The following is a 20,219-nucleotide window of genomic DNA, read 5'->3' as shown; positions in this document are numbered from 1 at the left end:
TACGTGGGTCATTCTCCCTGCTCCTCATTTCCTGTCTTCCAGCCCAGCTCTAAGAGTCATTCAGTCACTCAACCAACATTTATTGAGCACCTACTATGTGCTGGCCCTGTGATGGTCACCAGGGATACAGCGATGAACAGGAGGCTTGTCTTGTAGAAGCCTATATCCCATGGAGGAGAAACATGCTTTATGTAGTAGGAAATGGGACTGACTTCAGAGCCATTTGCTGCGAGTGAAGGCATTTATGAGAAGAGGGTATCATAAACTGGGTATGAAAATGAGAATGAGCCATGCTCAGTGGTGAGGTGGTGTGTTATCCCAGGCAAAAGCAACAGCAATTAAAACCCCTAAAGAAGTGCAAGGGGAGTGTGTGCCTCAAATAGGATGAGGGAGACCAAGGGAGGCAGAGGATAAAGTCAGAGATAGAGCCAGGAGGTAGTCGTGGGGTCATGTCAAAGGAATATGGTATCTTTCTAAGTGCAATAGGAAGTCATTGGAGCTTTTAAGCCAGTAAAGGCATTGATGTGGTTTATGGTTTTAAAGGCTTACTTTGCTCTTGAGAAGAGGGGGAGTGCAGGGGTAAGAACAGCGCTAGGAGACCTGGTGAGGAGGCTGGTAAATGGGTCTGTGTTGCTCAAAAGCTATGTGGGTAAGATGAGCGAGCACTTTGTCTGCAACGATGTAGCTTCCAATGTGGAATGTGGTTCTGTTAACCTACCCCCATTTCTCACTCCACCCTGCCCCTTTGCTGAAGCAGGCACAGTGACTGACCCTGCTCCCTCTGAACCTCTGGCATTTGGCCCCCTACCTGTTTGGGGGTCCGCCAGCAGCTCCTCAGCTGTGACCACAGCTGTTATGGCCTTGCTGTTTTCTGCGTTGGGTAAAGGGTGACAGACAGCCCAGCCACGAGCTGGATGGCCAAGTCTGTCACCGACACTTTGTCATCTAGCACGGTTATTGTCTTCTCTGCCAGGATGGAGTCAGACAGTGGAGACAACACCTGTGGGATTGGCAGGACACAAGGAAAATCCATCACACCTTTTTCCAGATGTTAGCCCCTTCCCCAGCAATATTTCTTCCATCCCAACAGGCCTGAGGTCCAGAATACAGGGCAAAGGGGTTACATATCTACTTCACTCTATACGCTGGCCCATCCCATGCCTTTGTGAGAATCAAAGTTACCCTTTCCCCAAGACACCTTAATTCTCCCTGTTGAAAATTCGGAATAGATATTAAAATCCATTCTGTCTTTAAAAGGGAATGACTCCTCCTATTTAGATGAAGTATGCTTGTACAATGCACAACCTGGTTAACTGTACATGGTGATCCTGTTGAACAGACTCATGAAGTGTTGAATTATAAATTTATAAAAGTGAATTATAAACAGTTCACTCCTCCCACCAACACCACAATGTATCCTCTGCCAAAACATTGCTTTCTGCCTCATCTTGTAAGCCAAATGTCGGGCTTGAGATGTCCAGGGGAAATGATAGGAATGTGCTAACCATTCCCACATATCATGTAAGGATCCCGAATGACATTCCAGAATGGTGGATTCAGTAGGGTGGGACTTGAGGGATTGAGGAAAAGGCTGTCCAGGCCCCATCATTTGTCCTGAAATTTTACCATTCTATACCCTTCGTCCAGTGAAAAGAAGGAGCAGGATTTCAAAGACAGTTTGTTGAATAAGTAAATGGCAGGAAGACAGAATGACTGAAAGAAGGAAGAAATGAGAGGAAGAATCCATGCTTTTTCCCTGAGCCACTGGTAGAAGCGGTGCATGGAGAAGACGATGGCTATTTCTAAGAAGGCATAGGGGGAATAAGTTAGAAAAGTGTGTGTTCAGAAGGAGAATCAGAGGTAAGATGGGGGTGCTGGGAGGTGATGGGAATGGTGGAGGCAGCCATTGAGAATGAGGTCACATGGGGAGCTAAGAGGGTGCAGCTGCCACCTTCTCCATTCTGTTTGGAAGGAGGCTGGACTCAAGATCTGGCCTGGGCTCATCTTCCTGTGTCCCCATGATACAATCTGGAGCCATCATGGGGTTGAGGAATTGGCCACAATGACCTGCCCACTCATTGAGTCTCCCTCAATACTGCATACATGCCCAGTGCTGGGGAAACAGAGACTCCCTACCTGGATGGTCGTCATCCCAACCTCTCGCCCGACTAGGACCCGGCTGTCCTGGAGGGTGGCCACGTGAGGTTCCTCCAGCTTCATGAAGTCTGCCACCAGGTGAGTGATGTCGAACTGCCAGTCGGGACTAAGCAGGTAGCTCGGCTGGCCCCATGGGCCGGCGCCCTCGGACACAAACTGGGTGAGGACCCGCACGGTGGCGTGCTGGTACTGCAGCGCGCAGCCCCGGCCCCGCCGCTCCTCCTCGTCCTCATCCTCGCTCTCACGAGTGGGCCTTGTGGGAAGGGACAAAGAGCTCTCAGATCCAGGGAGAGGAGTCTAAGATGTTCTTGAGACAGGCAGGACCCGCCTCAACCTCAAGGAGATGACATTGAAGACACGAGCCCCAGGACCACGCAAGGGGCACCAAGCCTATCTCTAGGCAACACGAAGCGATGGGCATCTCTTTCTCGAATACATTTATTGAAAAATAAAAGACAAGGGCTAATATGTACTAAGCCTGCACTGTCTCATAAGTAGGCATTGGCCACATGTGGCTATTTTAATTTTTATTAATTAATTAATTATTATTACATTTTTAGAGACAGGGTCTTGCTCTGTTGTCCAGGCTAAAGTGCAGTGGTCCATCCTAGCTCAATGCAGCCTTGAACTCCTGGGGTTAAGGGATCCTCCTGCTTCAGCCTCCTGAGTAGCTGGGACTAAAGGCATGCACCATCATGCTTGGCTAATTTTAAAAAAATTCTGTAGAGATGGGGTCTTGCTATGTTGCCCAGGCTGGTCTTGAACTCATGGCCTCAAGTGATTCTCCCACCTTGGCCTCCCAAAGTGTTGGGATTACAATTATGAACTACCACACTGAACCCTAAATGTTAATTTAAATAAATAAAATTAAATAAAAAATTGAACTTCCCTGTCACACTGGCTACAGTCCAGGCACTCCATAGCTACTTGTGCTAGTGACCACCATGTTGGACAGAGGGGTTCTAGAACATTCCACCACTGTAGAAAGTCCCATTGGACAGAGCCGTCTTACACCTTTGAGATGTGGCAGGTCCCACTTTATGCTTCCACATGTATGAACTCTTTTTAACCTCATAACACTATGAGGCAAACTCATAATTATTCTCATGACCAGATGAGGAAACTAAGGCACAGAGAGGTTAGGTAGCTTGCCCATGCTCACAAAGCTAATTAGTGGCAGAGATTGGGTTGGAGCCTAAGGAGTCTCAGTTCTTCCCCCTCAGGGATGTGGAACAAACTCATTGTCTTGGCCACTCATGACCACAAACTAATCTGAAGGACTGGGTAGATTCACAGCTGTCCTCCCCCATCAGGCCAAATGCCTTTAGCTTCTCCTTGTAGAGATCGATTCCGCATCTCACTGTCCTACTTACTCTTCTTGAGACGCTCTCCCTTACAAGAAAGGCCCTGGTGCCTGGGGAACTGTCAAGAAAAGAGTCCTGGTGGTCTGGGGTGGAGCATTCCAGGCAGGAAGCTGCGAACTCAGCAACACCTTCACTTAGCTCATGTCTGCTAATCCGGGAGTCACAGGGCTGAGAAAACAAGGCCCCATACTCTCACATGTGACAGACGGACAGTCCGGAAACTCAGATAACAAATTAGAGGTTTTCAGCAAATAGTGAGCCCAGCGTCCATTAGAAATTCAATTAAATTTTATCTAATAATTTGATCTGCATGGAAAATTTCAAGCTTATACATATGCATAAAGCACAGAGAAGGACTCTGACTTTTTTTTGGAGAAAACAAACCGAACTTCAAATTGCCTGGTAACCGAGATGCTAAAAAAACTGCATTCACTCCATCGTGTCATTTTGGGAGAGCCACTTTCAAGAGACAGTTTCATATAAGCCCCGGTGTAGAGTGACGACAACCTGGGTTTGACACAAACCTGATGTTTAGCAGCTTTTGGGCCTGGCTGGGTTATCTGGGAGCCTTGGGGAGATTTAATTGCTGAGATGATACCAGCATCTCCTAAGCATTGGATCCTTTAGTGTTAAGGTCAGTAAATACAGTTGTTATTATGGCTCTAAGGCATCTCCCCATCCGAGGCTCACCTCTTACTGGTCACAATGGGGACCCTCCAGCCCTTTATCTGGCTGAGCTCCGTGTCAGAGACCTCGATCTGCAGGGGCAGCCGGGGCACCCACACGGTGACATGCAGGGGGGCGCTCAGGTACTGGTATGTGAAGTTCACCACTGCATCCATCTTTCCTTTGATCTCTTTGCCATTGACAAAGATGTAGTCGCAGCGGTCAGACACCTGCAAAGACAGAGGGAGAAAGGATGGAGGAGAAGTTCATGGGGCCTTGGAGACCATCCTTTTTTTGTTTTTCCTATTATCTTGCAAAGCACAAATGCTTAATTCAGGTTTCTCCTAATGCAGAGCCTGAGACTAGGATTTGGTGCACTCAGTTTAATTTTGAGTTGACCCCAGGGAGCAGGGGTGAAGGAGCAGACGAGGAAGACAGAGAAAGAAGAAAACCCAATAGGAAGGTGCATTTTTGAGGCTGCTACAGGGACCATGGGCTCAGTTTTCAGAGGCTTCATGAAAAGTATCTAGAATTGTCCACCTGAGGAGTAAGAGGTGGGAATATTTTTAGCTACCATCTCTTACTCCTACCAGTTGAGGGCTTCCCTGCCTGGGACAGAAAACAGAAGGCAGATTGAGGTGAGATTGCAATCAAAAAGTGAACCTGAACTTGCACAGAACTGCAGCTGTAGCTGAAATCTGGGTTAGCTGAGTGATTTGATGTGAGCACCAGAAGATTTCACACCCTGGGCAGGTGTGACTTTTCAGAAAGTAAGCTGCACCCACAACCCACCTCATCCAGCCTCCAAGGATGCAAAGGGCCTGTAGTGCCTTCCTCCCCAGCGTGGTTCTCACTAATTCTGAGGTCTCTTCCCTCCACGCACATGCAGACCCGATGTAGGTTCTTCATGGTCCCCAGATTTTGGCAAGGCTGGTCCCTGTGCCTGCAAGCACCTTCCCATCCCTATTTGCTGGACCTACCCCAGCTCAGGGGTCCGTGGGACAAGTCTTCTATGACCCCATGGGATTGTTCATATAATAAGTGTTCATTATGTGAATGGCCGATCACATTAGGGACTACCAACCTGTGTTCCCTTTCCCTATGTGCCTCCCTTTCCTTTTCCCCTTTCGGGCAGATTGCTGTCTCAGGAAAGGGATGAGACAGAGCAGAAAGGAAAATAAACACACAGACTAAAAAAAATAAAGTTTGTAAGTATTTGGCTTCTGTGTTCCAAGATTATTCATCCAAATATGACTGTATCAACCAGCCCACTGGGCATTCCCAGTGTAGCAAGGAAACAGCAGAATGATGTCTGTGTTCTCAAGCAGGCAGGAAGGGGCAACGTGGACAACAATGAGGGCCATTGGGGAGGTAACCTGTGCGGACTGTGACCGGTAAAAAAAGTCCCCTAGGAACTGCGAACAGAAGACTATAAGACAAGATGTGCCCTTCCCCAAGGCCTTGGCAATAGTTAAGTCCCCTGGAAATTAGACTGGCATTCTGTTTCTGCCATCCTGATGAATTGAAAACTGAAAATAGAAACCAAGTTGGGTTATCGAGAAACAATATGACCCCTGTTGAATAGCCAGGCTTATCAGATGTGATTTAAATTGGTCCCAGGTGTCCATATCACCTCTTAAACTAAGAAATCTTTGAAGGCAAAAAGTACTTCTTGTTTGTTTTTCACCTCTGGGTTCTTTACACCAGTTGCTTATGAAGCAGGAGCTCAGTGAAATGGATATTGCATGGATGAATGGATGGATGGATAGATGGATAGACAGATGAACAGATGGATGAATGCACACACTGATGCATAGACAGATGGACAGATGGAGGAATAAATGGATGGATGGATGGACAAGTGAATGGGTGCTGGATAAATGGGTGAATAGGTGGGCAGATGGATAGACAGATGAACTGATAGATGGATGCACACACTAATGGACAGACGGATGGATAGACAGGTGAATGGGTAGTGGACGAATGGGTAGATAGCTGGATAGATGGATAGACAGATAAGCTGATGGATGCATGCACACACTGATGGACAGACACATGAATGGATGGATGGACAGGTGAATGAGTGGTGGACACATGGGTAGATAGCTGGATAGATGGATAGACAGATGAACTGATGGGTGGATGCACACACTGATGGACAGACATATGAATGGATGGGTGGACAAGTGAATGGCTGGTGGATAAATGGGTGAATAGGTTGATAGACTGATAGACAGGTGAACAGATGGACAGATGCATACATTGATGGACAGACAGATGGGTGGATGTATGGATGGACGGATAGATGGATGGATGGACAGGTGAATTGTTGGTGGATAAATGGGTAGATAGCTGGACAGACGGATAGAGAGATAAACTGACGGATGGAAGCACACACTGATGCACAGACAGATGGACAGAGGGATGGATGAGGAGGGCCTTCCCTTCATGGGGACGCCTGCTTCAGGACAGTCATCAAGGATCTTGGGGTTGATGGAAGATGCAGTGAGAGACGGAAATGAGATGGAGCCAAAAGCCACAAAAACACAAGAAGTTAATTCAAAAGTTTCTAGAAAGCGCTCAGGCAGTGTTTCCTAACCTTTCTTGGGTCATTCACTCTTTTGAGAATACGCATAAAGCTAATTCTTGCTAGAGAAATGCACACACTTACAGTTTAGCGGAACATTTCAGAGTTAATGAAGTCACTCAGAAACCCCTCACATAGCACTTAGCATACTAAGCTATAATTACCGATTTGCTTGTCTGTCTGCTGTCTAGATCATGTAGGTGGGAAAGAACAGAGTCCCCCTCTGGAGGTCTGTGGCCTCGGCCAAATAACGTTCAGTGCTGAGTAAAGAACTCCTATAATCTGATCACCCTCTCTTTCCCCAGCTTCCAGGAACCATGGATGGCTACTCTGAGCTCAATTTTCATCTTCAACTTGCACTTCTGTTTGGAGAGGCAGCTGGTGAGGGCTGGGCTGAGAGAATTTCCTCCATCTGCTGGGGACAGTGGCAGGGAGCAATTGGGAGGGGAACACATGGATGGATCTTCTCATTCATGGTCAAGAGTAGTTTAAAAATGTTTACATGCTGATTAAAGAAGGAAGACAATTTTAGTTGCCATCCCAGGCTTGTCATTAGCGGGTAAACACTGTCCTGGATCTGGGAAGGCATTAGCATAACAGCCGAGCAAGAGTTATATCAGTAATCACTTCTTTAATCAATGTTGTAATTTACAGACCATTGACTTTTCTCATTTATTACCTTTCTGAGCTCTGGTGGGAGGAAACCTGGCCGCTCCCGAATATATAAATAATTAAGAGCAATGCCAAGGGTATGAAGTTGCCATGCATGATAGAGCCATCGTCACTGCTATTCCCTGAAGGTGTCATAAACATCTGGGGACATCTCAGGATGCATTAATCATCTCCTAAGTGGCTAGCAGTGAGAACCACCATATGAAAAAATGAGCCCGCTCATCTGCAGAAAGGAACCAAAACCCCACAGGAGTCCTTTTAGTCCCTCGGCTTTGTTTCTGAGACTGCTTTTCATCTTTCATTGTGGATCAGCTGCCGGTTGAGAAAACTGCCCACTGGACTCCACTCACTCTGACGTTTAAGCTATGCGGGCAGAATGCATGGTAGCCACGGCCCAGAAATCAGTGTCTGCCTGTGAGGACTCAGGGGCGGCGGGGTCACGGGCTTGGTGGAGCCACATATGGTCAGTTGCCATATTCTGTTATCGCTCAGGCTTTGGCACCTTCCTAATACTGCACTTGCTTCCTAGGAAGAGCCTGGGGGTCACTTTCCAAGGGGAAAGCAGAGGCATCTGCTGGTCAGTCATGGATGTCCCATGGGAGCCTGGCTTGAATCGTCCTCTAGCCAAGCTGGTTCTCAGACTTGAGCAAGCCTCAGGGAGGGCCTGTTGGCACAGACTGCTGAGTGTCCATCTCAGATTCAGCAGGTCGGGGGTGGGGACCCACACGGGCATTTGTAACCAGTGGCCACGGATGCTGTTGCTGCTGCTGCTCTGGACACCACTTTGAGATCCACTTCTTGCACCCTCGACATCCCGCTCATGATGGTAATCGTTTAGTTATGATGCTTGAAAGTGCATCTCTGTGCTGACAACTCCTCAGCTCCTGTCTCTGGATATCCACCTGCTTCTTCCACATTTCCACTTGGGTCTCTAATTAGCATCTCAAACTAATCATGTTCAAAAACCAAACTCCTAGTATGGTTTTTGTGCATCTCAGGGCACTGAGGTTGTGCTTGAATGAAGTTCAGACACAGGAAAATCAAACGTACATTTCTTGTACACCCAAGTTTGTGGACCTGCTCCGTTAATACGAATGAAATGCTCGTACACCATAACAATCCCTGCTTCACATCTGCAAGGTGATTTCATGTCATTTTCTTTGTTTTTTTTTGAGCTCAAGTGTTTTATTGCACGATATGATAAATATAGTTAATAATGGCATATTGTACATTTCAAAATTGCTGAGAGAAAATTTTGAATGTTCTCACCATGAAATGTAAAGTATTTGAGATGATGAATATGCTACTTAGCTTGACTTAATCCCTGTATTAAGAACACATTTATTTATACATCATATCACTTAGTACCGCATAAATATATACAATTATAATCTGTCAATTTACAATAAAATAAACAATTAAAAAAGAAAACAGAAAAGAAGTCCAGGCGCGGTGGCCCATGCCTGTCATCCCAACACTTTGGGAGGCTGAGGCGGGCGGATCACTTGAGATCAGGAGTTTGAGACCAGCCTGGCCAACATAGTGAAACCCTGTCTCTACTAAAAACACAAAAAAACTAGCCAGGCATGGTTGTGCACACCTGTAATCCCAGCTACTCAGGAGGCTGAGGCAGGAGAATCCCTTGAACCTGGGAGGCAGAGGTTACAGTGAGCTGAGATCGCACCACTAAACTCCAGTAAAAAAATGAAAACAGAAAAGAAACCCAATTTTTAAAAAACAATTAATAAGGCTTTATTTTTTACCATAAAATCAATTTTGCCTATCTTCCTAGGCCACCAGGTTTCTTCTGGTTATTATTTGCTTGAGTTGTCTTTTTCTCTCTTTTTCTTTTAGCCTTTCTGAAGCCTTCTGTATCCTGGATGTTTTAGATGATTTGTAAAAATAAACACTTACAATTATTTTCTTTTAGAATGTTTTCTCTATAATTCATCATTCTTTTGCTGGAACTTTTAACACATTCGTGTGAGTTACAATGGATGTCTTACTTGGATTTATTTCTACCATATTATTTGTCCATCCTCTTTTCTTTTCATTTTGCCTTTTTTAAATCTCATTTTTGCCTTCTTTGCCTATTATTTTCATACTCAGTTTTTCTAGAGCTATGGACAGCAGTTACGATCCTATTTTGTAGATGAGAAAACCGAGGCTTGCCATGGTTGCGGCTCATCCAAGATGGGGAGGTAAAGTGAGAACTGCCAGTAAGAGTCGGTTCAAGATTTGACTGGACAGTTTCAGCCATGTTGCTGATACTAGGATTATGGCCTTGGCTGAGGTCGTCCTTCCTGCCATGTGACTGTTCGAGTCATTTGCATTCCTGTGGGCAGGTGGGCAGGGGAAAGGCAGGTGCTGAGAGAGGCCACTGTCTAGCAACTGTGGCATGCCCGTGGCAAGGGGCCAGTGGCAGTCCGGAACCTCTCCTCAAGTGGCTCTGCCTGCATTTCCTCATCCCATCCCCCAGGGGCCACTCGGAAAGGCTGTCTCTTTCCAAGTCTAGGCAGGGAACAGATGGTCCACACAAACCTGGAACTTGAGGACTGCTGATCGAAGGGGCAGATAGGGTTAAGGGAAAACAGTGTGAGCGGGGAAAGCATGCCAGGGCTTAGAGGTAGGCAGTGAGTTGGTCTGCATCCTCCAAACTCATGTCTTCCTAGAACCTCAGACTGTGAGCTTGTTTGGAAACAGAGTCCTTGCAGCCCAGGGGCCTCTTCTCAAAAGCTGCCTCTGAATCTAGGGCTATTGTTGGAAAATGTTTAAATAATATCTCCTTTTCAGCTCAGGAAAAATCCTTAAATGATGTACAAGTTCCTCTCTGATGTGCCTGGTTATCTTCCCTGTGCATCATCTGTGGTTTTCCCACTGTTCCCTCCACCCAGCCACTGGCCTCCCTGCTGGTTCCTGCACATGCCAGGCACACACCTGCCCCAGGGCCTTTGCACGTGCTGTTCTCTTTGCCTGAAGGCTCCTCCCCTACTTGTTTGCCTGATTTGTTCTTCATGTCCGTCAGCTCTTTAATACAGTGGATCTCAACCCGGGCAATTGTGTCCCCCAGGGGACATTTGAGCATCTCTGTGCATCTTGGTTGTAACAAATGGGAGGATAGATTTGCAGCTGGTATCTAGGGGATGGAGGGTAGGATGCTGCTCAATGTCTTACAGTGTCTAGGCCAGTCCCCCACAACAAAGAATTAACCCACCCCAGATGTCAATAGCACCGAGGCTAAGAATCCCTGCCTTGCTCAAATGTCAACTTCTCAAATATTCTTTCTCTGCCATTTCCTTTTTTGTATGTGTGAGACAGAGTCTCGCTCTGTCACCCAGGTTGGAGTGCAATGGCACCATCTCGGCTTACTGCAACCTCCGCTTCTCGGGTTTAAGTGATTCCCCTGCCTCAGCCTCCCGGGTAGCTGGGACTATAGGCATGCACTACCATGCCCAGCTAATTTTTGTACTTTTTAAAGCAGAGATGAGGTTTCACCATGTTGGCCAGGCTGGTCTCGAACCCTTGACCTCAAGTAATCCACCCACCTTGGCCTCCCAAAGTGCTGGGATTACAGGCATGAGTTACCATGTCCAGCCTGACATTTCCATTTTAAATGGCAACTCTCCCGAACCTCCCTTCCCTCTTCCTTGCTTCCTGTCTCTAGATTGCTTACTGCCATCTGATGCACTGCAGATTTTACCTGCTCGCTTCGGTTATTATGTGTCCTCCCTCATGAGAACCTAAACTCTAGGATGGCAGAGATTTTTGTCTGTTTTGTTTACTGTTGTATCCCTAGGGCCTAACACCTGACACACAGTGGATACTCAATAAATAATAAATACGTGCTGAAGAATGAATGAATGAATCAGAGCTTGCAAACTGGTGGCCTCCCATCACATTTGGCCTACAGTGTTGTTGTCTTTTTCAACAGAGACGGGGTCTTGCTCTGCTGTCCAGGCTGGAGTGCATTGGTGCAATCATAGCTCACTACAACTTCAAACTCCTGGGCTCAAGCAGTCCTCTTTTCTCAGCCTTCCAAGTAGCTAGGACTAGAGGCATGGACTACAGGCATGCACCACCATGCCCAGCTAATTAAAAAACATTTTTGTTTTAGAGATGGGGTCTTTCTATGTTTCCCAGGTTGGTCTCCAACTAGAGGGCTTAAGAAATTCTCCCTCCTTTGCCTCCCCAGTCTATGGAGAATTAAATGGCCAGACCTGGTCTCAGCATCAATGGGGTAGAATGTTGCCAAGGTAACCACCACGTGTGGCCTTGGCAGGGAAGGGTGCTCAGGTATCTGGGTCACTGAACACTCCCTATGCTCAGGGGACACTCAGGGGTACCTGCTCACCCAGTGCCCCCAACACTACCCACCTATCACACACACACGCACACATGCACACACACGCACACATGCATGCACACATACACACATGCACACACACATGCAAACACAGGAAGAGATGAACTTTTATCAGTGATTGCTTACTTTATAACAACAGCAAACATTCATTGACTGGCCACAGTTATCCAGGCACCATTCTAAGAGGCTCACATGGGTCATCTCTCTGAGTCCACGCTATAAACACAGGAGGGCACTATTATATTTATCGTATCCATAGTGCAAATGAGAAAACCAAGGCGTGGACAGGTGATGTACCTTGCCCACGATCACACAGCTGGTATTCATAAGTCAGGATTTAAACACAGCCAGCCAACCCTAGAGGTCTGCTCTCAGCCATGATTCTGACTTGGCTCTGCACTCAGGGAGGCCTGCCTTCTCCTCCATCATGGACAGGGTCTATTTCCTCTCCCCATTGATGTTGGGGCTTTGGCCAGGAAAATAGGAGCAGAAGTGGCAGCCATGCTTGGACCAGTCCAAGCTTGGCCTTAGGAAATGTGTACTTCTGCTAGGCTTTGGAACTTGTCCATTAATAGCTACTTCCTCCAAACCCATAAGCAAGAATAAATTGCAATCGTCTTGAACAACTAAACACTGGAGTTGTCTGTTACACAGACTTGCTGACAGATTCATTCTGCTAAGAGATGTGGACAATCCTGACTGTAACTTTCAAGGGCTTTTACACGGCTTCCCCTCTCTTCCTTACCTCTCATTCACCTTTCATCTTATTCTGTTTTCTCTCCTGTTGAGGCAGAGGACACTGGCAAGGTTGAGAAGAAAGCAGGCATTGGCGGAGCCCTGATCCCGGATTTAGGAGGCTTCCCAGGATGTGGGAAGGCTCCTGTCAGAGATTCTTGTCCTGGAGGGGCCACCGTTTCAGGACATTCACCAGGACCTGACTTTGGGACACTAGTTTAGAATCCGTTTCCTCTTGTTGCCTGCGCCTGTTCTCACCCCAGGGAACTTCTGGCTGATCTGGCATCTCCTGTGCAATGTGTCCTTCCCCTGCAGCGGCCAGAGCTGAAGTTTTACATTTTAAGGAGGTCTCTGGTGCAATTTCAGCAGTTCTCTCATTACTAAAGTGCATTATAGCTACTTCTTTGACATCAGCGAAGAGAAGGAAAAAGAAAAAGGCAGAGAAAAGTCAGGGCTAAGCAATATTTCTGAGACTATGTCTATGCTCTTCCCTCCCTTTTACATCTTGCCCGGTGGTGAAATGATGGCCGAACAGAATTCAAATGGCCAGGCAGAAATTTGTTCTGTGATAAATCACACTTTATCCAGCTGACAATGCACAACGCTGCCAAGACTTGGACACATCTCCTGTCGTTCTCGGCTCGGGACTGCTGTCCATGCGGGGGGTTGGCAGTGCTAATGGGCTGCCTGGCCCGGCTTGGGGAAGAGGAAGGGGAGATGGTTGGTTGCCCGCCCCACTTGGGCCAAGGAGACAGGCAGGATTGAGGGTCAGCGCAGTAGGGACCGGAGAAAGGCATACTTTCTGACAATAGCACATGCTTCCTTGTAGGATCCAAATGTTGTGGTTAGGAACACAGGCTTGCATCTGTGTTGTGCTAGAGTCTGCCCTGCTCTAGGATTCATTTTCCTCATCTATGAAACAAGGATTCTTTCAACCAATACCTTCTGTGCCCCTACTATGTGCTAGGTGTTTCTAGGCATGGAGATACAGCAATGAGTAGGAGAGACAGGATTTCATTTAGAGAGTGGGAATAGATGATAACAAGTAAAAAGAAAATAATTGTGAGCAATAAATGCCACAATAAAAATAAAATAAGAAAACATGACTGAGAATGGTGCAGAGACCTCTCTCGTGAGGTGACATTTAGGCCGGAGATATGGGGCAAGAGGGTTCCAGGAAAAGATTCAGTTAAGAGGCACCAACATTTTTATTTTTTATTTCTTTCTTTATTTATTTATTTTGAGACAGAGTTTTGCTCTTGTTGCTCAGGCTGGAGTGCAACGGCACAATCTTGGCTCACTGCAACCTCCGCCTCCCGGGTTCAAGAGATTCTCCTGGCTCAGCCTCCCAAGTAGCTAGGATGACGGGTATCTACCACCATGCCTGGCTAATATTTTGTATTTAGGAGAGACGGGGTTTCGCCATGTTGGTCGGGCTGGTCTCGAACTCCTGACCTCAGGTGATCCACCCACCTTGGCCTCCCAAAGTGCTGGGATTATAGGCATGAGCCACCACACCTGGTGACCAACATTTATTAAGTGTCTGCTATATGCTAGTTTCTATTCCAAGAGTTTATATGTATAGATTCCTTTCATCTTCACACAAACCATTTTACAGGTGAGGAAACCAAAGAACAGAGAAATCAAATAACTGGTCCAAGGTCTCACAGTGAACAGGAGTCAGAGCTGGATTTGAAAGCAAACATCTCGGTCCAGAAAAGCCTCACTTAACCTCTTGCTTACACTGTGTGAGGGCCTGGAGGGAGAAGTAATTGTGGCCTGTTCTAGAAAGAGAAAGAAGGTTGGCATACAAGCTCAGAGAAGTAGGTGGAGCGTGTCATACCAGTAGAGAGCAGCAGGTTTGCCAGGAGAATTAAATAAGAAAGCCTACAAGTAGGGGAATTAGCCCAGTGCCCGCAAATAGCAGGGACACATTGAAAGCCTGTGGCCAGGTAGAAACCTCAGGCCTGGCAGATGGGAATCTGTAGAGGGCCGGGCAGACGGAACGTATTAGCCCCAGAAGGGTGTTTACAAGGGGGTTGGAAGAGGAGAGTGGGGAGAGGCTTCCAGGATGACAGCCTTAATCAGATCTGACCGCACCACGCATGCAGTTTCTCTCCCGCAGCTCCTGCCCCAGGTCACCCTCTGTACCATCTGCCTTCTTTCTCTTTAGTAAGGCACTCGAGATCCTAAAGCCCTAAAACACAGAAGCGGACGCACAGGGAGGACGGCCATGTGAAGATGCAGGCAGAGAATGCGGTGATGCGTCTACAAACCAAGGAAGGAACGCCCCGTTCCAGACGCTGGAAGAAGCAAGGTGTCCGCCAGGAGCTGTTGCCTGAGATTGCTCCTTAGAGGCCTTGGAGGAGGGGTGGCCCTGTCCGCACCTTGACTCCAGACTTCTGGCCTCCAGAGCTGTGAGAAAGTAAATATCTGTTGTTTAAGTCACCAGCCTGTGGCACTGTGTTGTGGCAGCCCTGGGAAACTGTGACAGGGTGTGGACACACCGCTCCCACCTGGGGCGGGCGATGCACTGTTTCAATAGCGTTACATGTCTGATATTTTCTTCCTGCATCCGTTTTCTGATTTGGAGTCATTTTTCTGAAGCTTCCCACACACAGTGTTAACGACCACGCCAGCGGTACTGGGGGCTCTCACAGTCAATACAGGACCAACGCCTTCCTAGGAGAACCCACGGCCGGCACCTTGCTGGAAGACACCCAGAGAGTACCCCATTCTCCCATTCCTCTCCGCCCTTGGCTAGATCGGGAGGCGTTGCTTGGAAAACCCATTTATGGGTGTGGCTGACATGGGCTATTTCCCTAACCCAGGCCACGTTAGAAATGGAGTGGAGGTGCTGGAACAGGGAACAAGCGGGTGGCAAAGAATAAGGGGGAGGAGGAGAGGAAACCCCACTGTCATCCCATGGAGCTTCCTGTGGCCGCAGCCCTAGTTTCTTTGGGGGTCTTCCCTTGCCCCACTCCAGTTTGGAAGTTTGGCTGAAGCTCCGCCTCCAACCAGAAGAGTGAAATCATGTGACCACGGCCTAAGCCAATCAGGGCTTCTCATTCCCGGCCACAGCGATTGGCTCAGGGGTTAGCAGAGGACCTAAGCGGGAGCAATCAGAGGAGGCCTCAGGATTTTGATTCAGGCCAGGCCAGGCAAAAGGTACACGCTCTTTTCTGCTAGATTTCTACCTGTAAAGATACCACCTGGGCCGGGCGTGGTGGCTTACACCTGTAATCCCAGCACTTTGGGAGGCCAAGGCGGGTGGATCACTTGAGGTCAGGAGTTCGAGACCAGCCTGGCCAACATGGTGAAACTCTGTCTCTACTAAAAATAAAATAATAATAATAAAAAAATAGCCAGGCGTGGTAGTGCTCACCTGTAGTCCCAGTTACTCAGGAGGCTGAGGCAGGAGAATCACTTGAACCCAGGAGACTGAGGTTGCAGTGAGCCAAGATCATGCCACTGCACTCCAGCCTGGGAGATAGGGTGAGAATCTGTCTCAAAAAAAAAAAAAAAGATACAGTCTAGTAGCTGTCTGCATCCATGGCAGGACAGGACAACCTGTCTGAGACACTGATCAGCATGGAGAATGCTGAGCCAAGTGATGGAAAGTCAGAAATAACATAAAAATACTGATTACTTCATTTGAGCCCCTGGATCCAGCCATCCCAGAAGCCAGGAAATCTCTTACTGTTCAGATATAGGAACCCCTAGATGTTTTCCTCCTTAATTCAGTTTGGGTCTGTTAACCAAAATCATCCTCTCAGATATAAGGGGTAATTTTGTTGGCTATCTTCCCCAGCCCAGACCCATCAGTGCCACTCTTTCCACCAGCCTCTCAGCAAGGAGGACAAGAAGAGGAACATAAAAAAGGTATAAAAATGAGAAACAGGCCGGGCACAGTGGCTCATGCCTGTAATCCCAGCACTTTGGGAGGCCAAGACAGGCAGATCACTTGAGGTCAGGAGTTTGAGACCAGCCTGGCCAGCATGGTGAAACCTCATCTCTACTAAAAATGCAAAGAATTAGCTGGGCATGGTGATGCATGCCTGTAATCCCAGCTACTCAGGAGACTGCTTGAACCTGGGAGGTGGATGTTGCAGTGAGCTGAGATTGTGCCACTGCACTCCAATCTGGGTGACACAGTGAGACTCTGTCTCAAAAAAAAAAAAAAAAAAAAAAAGAAAAGAAAAGAAAAAGAAAAAGAAAAACATATAAAAAGTTGTCATTAGGCCCACAAAGCCTGGTCATGATTAATCCTCTAAGAGGAAGCCGAGTACTGTAAGAAGACAATTGAAAGCACACTGAGCAAGCAGCCTGGCTGAGTTTCAACTCAGATACATACACATTTGCTATTGAATATTTTTGCTGCCCAGCATTCTCTTCTTCTATTTTCTGCAACCATTTAAAAACGATTTCCAGGGGACCCCGCCCACATCCCCATGGCCGGTCTACGTGTTGAGGTCTTGGCCTCAGCCACACAGTTAAGTGGTGTCCATCACACTCCCCTGGCTGCAGGACTGGTTCAGGGATGGTCACATGGCTCAGCCTGACTCAGTGACAGAAAGCCCCAGGATTTCTGATTGAGTGACGGCAGTGTCTCATTTCTGTGGGACTTGAACCTGGGGAGGTGTGGATCTAGAGCCTCCAGGGGCCTCCATCTCGGGCTGAGGAGGCATCTGCACAGTTGAAAGCAGGGCTGAGAGGTGCAGAAAAATTGGTTTGTGAATCCACCTGTGCCTGAAGCCAACACCACCCTAGACCTTTTATTGAAAAGACAGTTTCTTACTTTACTTATTAAGCCAATTTGAGGGTCTGAACTGTTCGATTACTGCACACTCCTTGATAAAGATTTGATGGGTTGGCATAAAATGCTGTTGAGACCAAACCCTGGTTCTCAAATTCATTTTAGCAGAGGGGTCAAAGTGGGACAGGAATGATAGGATCTGGCAGGAGAAAAAACAAGCACAGAATAACTGGTTTCCAGAGCTACATCTTCCCCGAGGCAAACCAGATAACCCAGATCTCAATCTGGACTCTATCCCGTGCTTCATGAACCTGACCAGAAACTTTTCATCAATGCAGAGACCAGCTGCAAGGTCCCTGGGACTTAAAAACCTCTCTTTCCATTTAAGCACACTCACATGGAGCCCTATTTGGCTCAAGTAAAATCTGACTCATCAATAAATGGTCTTATCTTCCATAAAAGTCTTTTATGAGAACAGGATACTATTTGTGACTTACATTGGAGGGTCAGAACAACCTGATCTTTTTTGGCCAGTTCTAGAGTTCTAGGACAAAAAAGGTTTGTCCATCAGCCTCTCCTAGGAATGAATGTGTAGCATAGCTCCTACCAGTCAAAGGTTTTGATTCTGTGCTTCCCATCGAACTTTCTGTGATGATGGAAATGTCCTATGTGTGTGCTGTCCAGTGCAGTAGACACTAGCCACATGTGACTACTGAGCACCTGAGATATGGCTAAAGTGACTGAGGAGCTAAAATTTTCATTTTTTTCAATTCTAACTAATTTAAATAGCCACACACGGTTAGTAGCTGCCAAACTGGGCCGCACAGCTATAGGTAAATCTTAATATCAATCTGTGAGGACAGCATATTCCCATACTTGCCTGAGCCTGCTGGGAATCTGAGGCCACATGGGCCTGGTGATCAGGCAGACCTGAGTTCAAATCTAGGCTCTGCTACTAACCAGCTGTGTGGCCTTGGGCCAGTCACTCAGCTTCTCTGGGCCTGAATTTTCACATTTGTAAAATGGGACTTAAGTAGTACCCACCTCATACTTTCTAGAGTGATCTACTTAAACCACAAACAAGAATATCCTACAGTGTCATATTACTCTGGGAGTAAAACAAAATTCTGAACAGACTCCAAGGCCTTGGACAACCTGGCCCTGCCTATTTCATCCATCTTAATGTTTTCTTTTCCTCTTCTTACTCTTCATCCTCCTTCATCCTGGCTGTTCTTTTGTTCCTTGGACACAGAAAGCCTGTTTATACCCCAGGGCCTTTGCACTTGATGTTCTGTCTGCTTGGACAGCTCTTTTCTAAGCTCTTGGCATTTAGATCTCAGCGCAAATGCTACCTCCCCTGAGAAGCTTCCATGATGGTTGACCATGAACTAGCCCTTTGAATTCTCTCCATATCCCATTACCCTCTTGGTTTTCCCCATAGTATCTATAATATTTGAAATGAACTTGCTTTTATGTTTGTTTACTTATATACTTTCTATCTCTGCTATTACAGATAAATTTGTGAAAGTGGGGTTCTGGCGCAGTTGGTTCATGACTGTATCCCCAGAGCATGGTATGTGCTCAGTAAATATCTGTGAAGAGAATGAGAAAATCATAGCTTTGATGAAAGGATTATGACTGTAAAGACTATGGCTGCAAAGCAGGATGTTAGTGGGTGTCATGTCCATAAAGGCCCCAAATGTGCTTACAGGGCTTTGCCTGGCCACTTGTGCTCCTATGAACCATCAAGAGAAGAATGTTCTCAAGGTGCTGCTGCCTTTTGCCACCAAAATGAGACACATAGAACCAACCCAAACCCTAAACAAACCTGGATCCCAGCCCACACAACTGGCACACTGAGGCAGGGCTGCTCTACTTAACCCAGGTGCCCCTGAGGGAGAAACCAATGCTTGCTGTTGTAAGTTACTGAGATGTCAGGTTGTTTTGTTATGCAGCATTATCACAGCAATAGCTGCCTATTGCAAGTCTAGCCTCCCAGGGATTAAATAAAGACCCAAGTCCACTAGCCAATACAGTGTGGAGAACTCTCTGCTTTGAACAGCTCTCAGCTCTCAGCAGAGCTTAGTGAATATTGCAGCTGCCATGACCCCCATTACCAGTGCCACCTGACAATTATTGAGGACTTACTATGTGCCAGGTGTGTCACACACCTTTTCATTTTCAATCTTTGAGTAGCATCTATGCAATATGACTCTTAGGATCTCCATATCTGAGACAAGGACACTGAGGCTCAGAGAAGTTGACTTCCCCAAGATCACTCAGAAGGTAAGTGACAGAAAGACATAACAGGAGTCTGTCTGAGGCCAAAGGCAGTGGCCCTTTCTTCCAGGTTAAGTCACCACACTAGGTACTTTAATGGCAATGACTGTCCTCCCACAGGAGACTGGAGACCCTGTGGTGTTTGCTCAACCGAGGGCAGGACTTCTCAACCTCAGCATGACTGACATTTGGGGTCAGATAATTCTTTGTTGCGAGGGCTGTCCTGGAATCGCAGGATGTATAGCAACATCCTTAACTTCTAACCACTAGATGCCAGTAGCCTCTGCCCCAGGTGTGACAACCAAAAATGTCTCCAGACATTGCTAGATGTTCTTAGGGGGGGTTCAACCATCCCACAGAGAACCACTGATCTAGGGCTGCCTGGGTAGGAGGAAGAGCTGACACAAAGGCATCGTCCTGCATGCTTGAGATGGATGCATTCAGACTCACAGCAGCCTTCTGGGGTACGCCTGGGTCTTTTTCCCTATTTTGTAGATGAAAGAACTGAGGCTTAAAGAAGAACTTGTCTGTGGCAGAGTTCAAGTTCTTAAACATGCCATTTAAACTGCACTTTGAATCACAGATGGAGGGAAGCGGACACTACAAGAGCCCTTCAAGGAAGGAGCGTCCTCGCTTTAC

General features: G+C 47.1%; 1 protein-coding gene across 1 annotated transcript in view; it reads right to left on the bottom strand.

The window, feature by feature from the left end:
- Positions 1–853: 853 nt before the first annotated feature.
- Positions 854–20,219, bottom strand: part of LOC115900049 (transmembrane protein 132C-like) — a 40,273-nt gene continuing 20,907 nt past the window's right edge. The window contains exons 4-6 of the mRNA XM_030939701.1: positions 4,212–4,417; positions 2,137–2,410; positions 854–1,000 (exon numbers count right to left, since the gene is read on the bottom strand). Coding sequence (XP_030795561.1) covers positions 854–1,000; positions 2,137–2,410; positions 4,212–4,417 — 627 coding nt within the window. The remainder of the gene's footprint in view (positions 1,001–2,136; positions 2,411–4,211; positions 4,418–20,219) is intronic.

Source organism: Rhinopithecus roxellana, chromosome 10 (assembly GCF_007565055.1).
Source record: "Rhinopithecus roxellana isolate Shanxi Qingling chromosome 10, ASM756505v1, whole genome shotgun sequence".
Classification (NCBI taxonomy): Eukaryota; Metazoa; Chordata; class Mammalia; order Primates; family Cercopithecidae; genus Rhinopithecus; species Rhinopithecus roxellana.
Note: the sequence above shows the minus strand (reverse complement) of the source record. Positions and strands in the feature narration are given on the sequence as shown.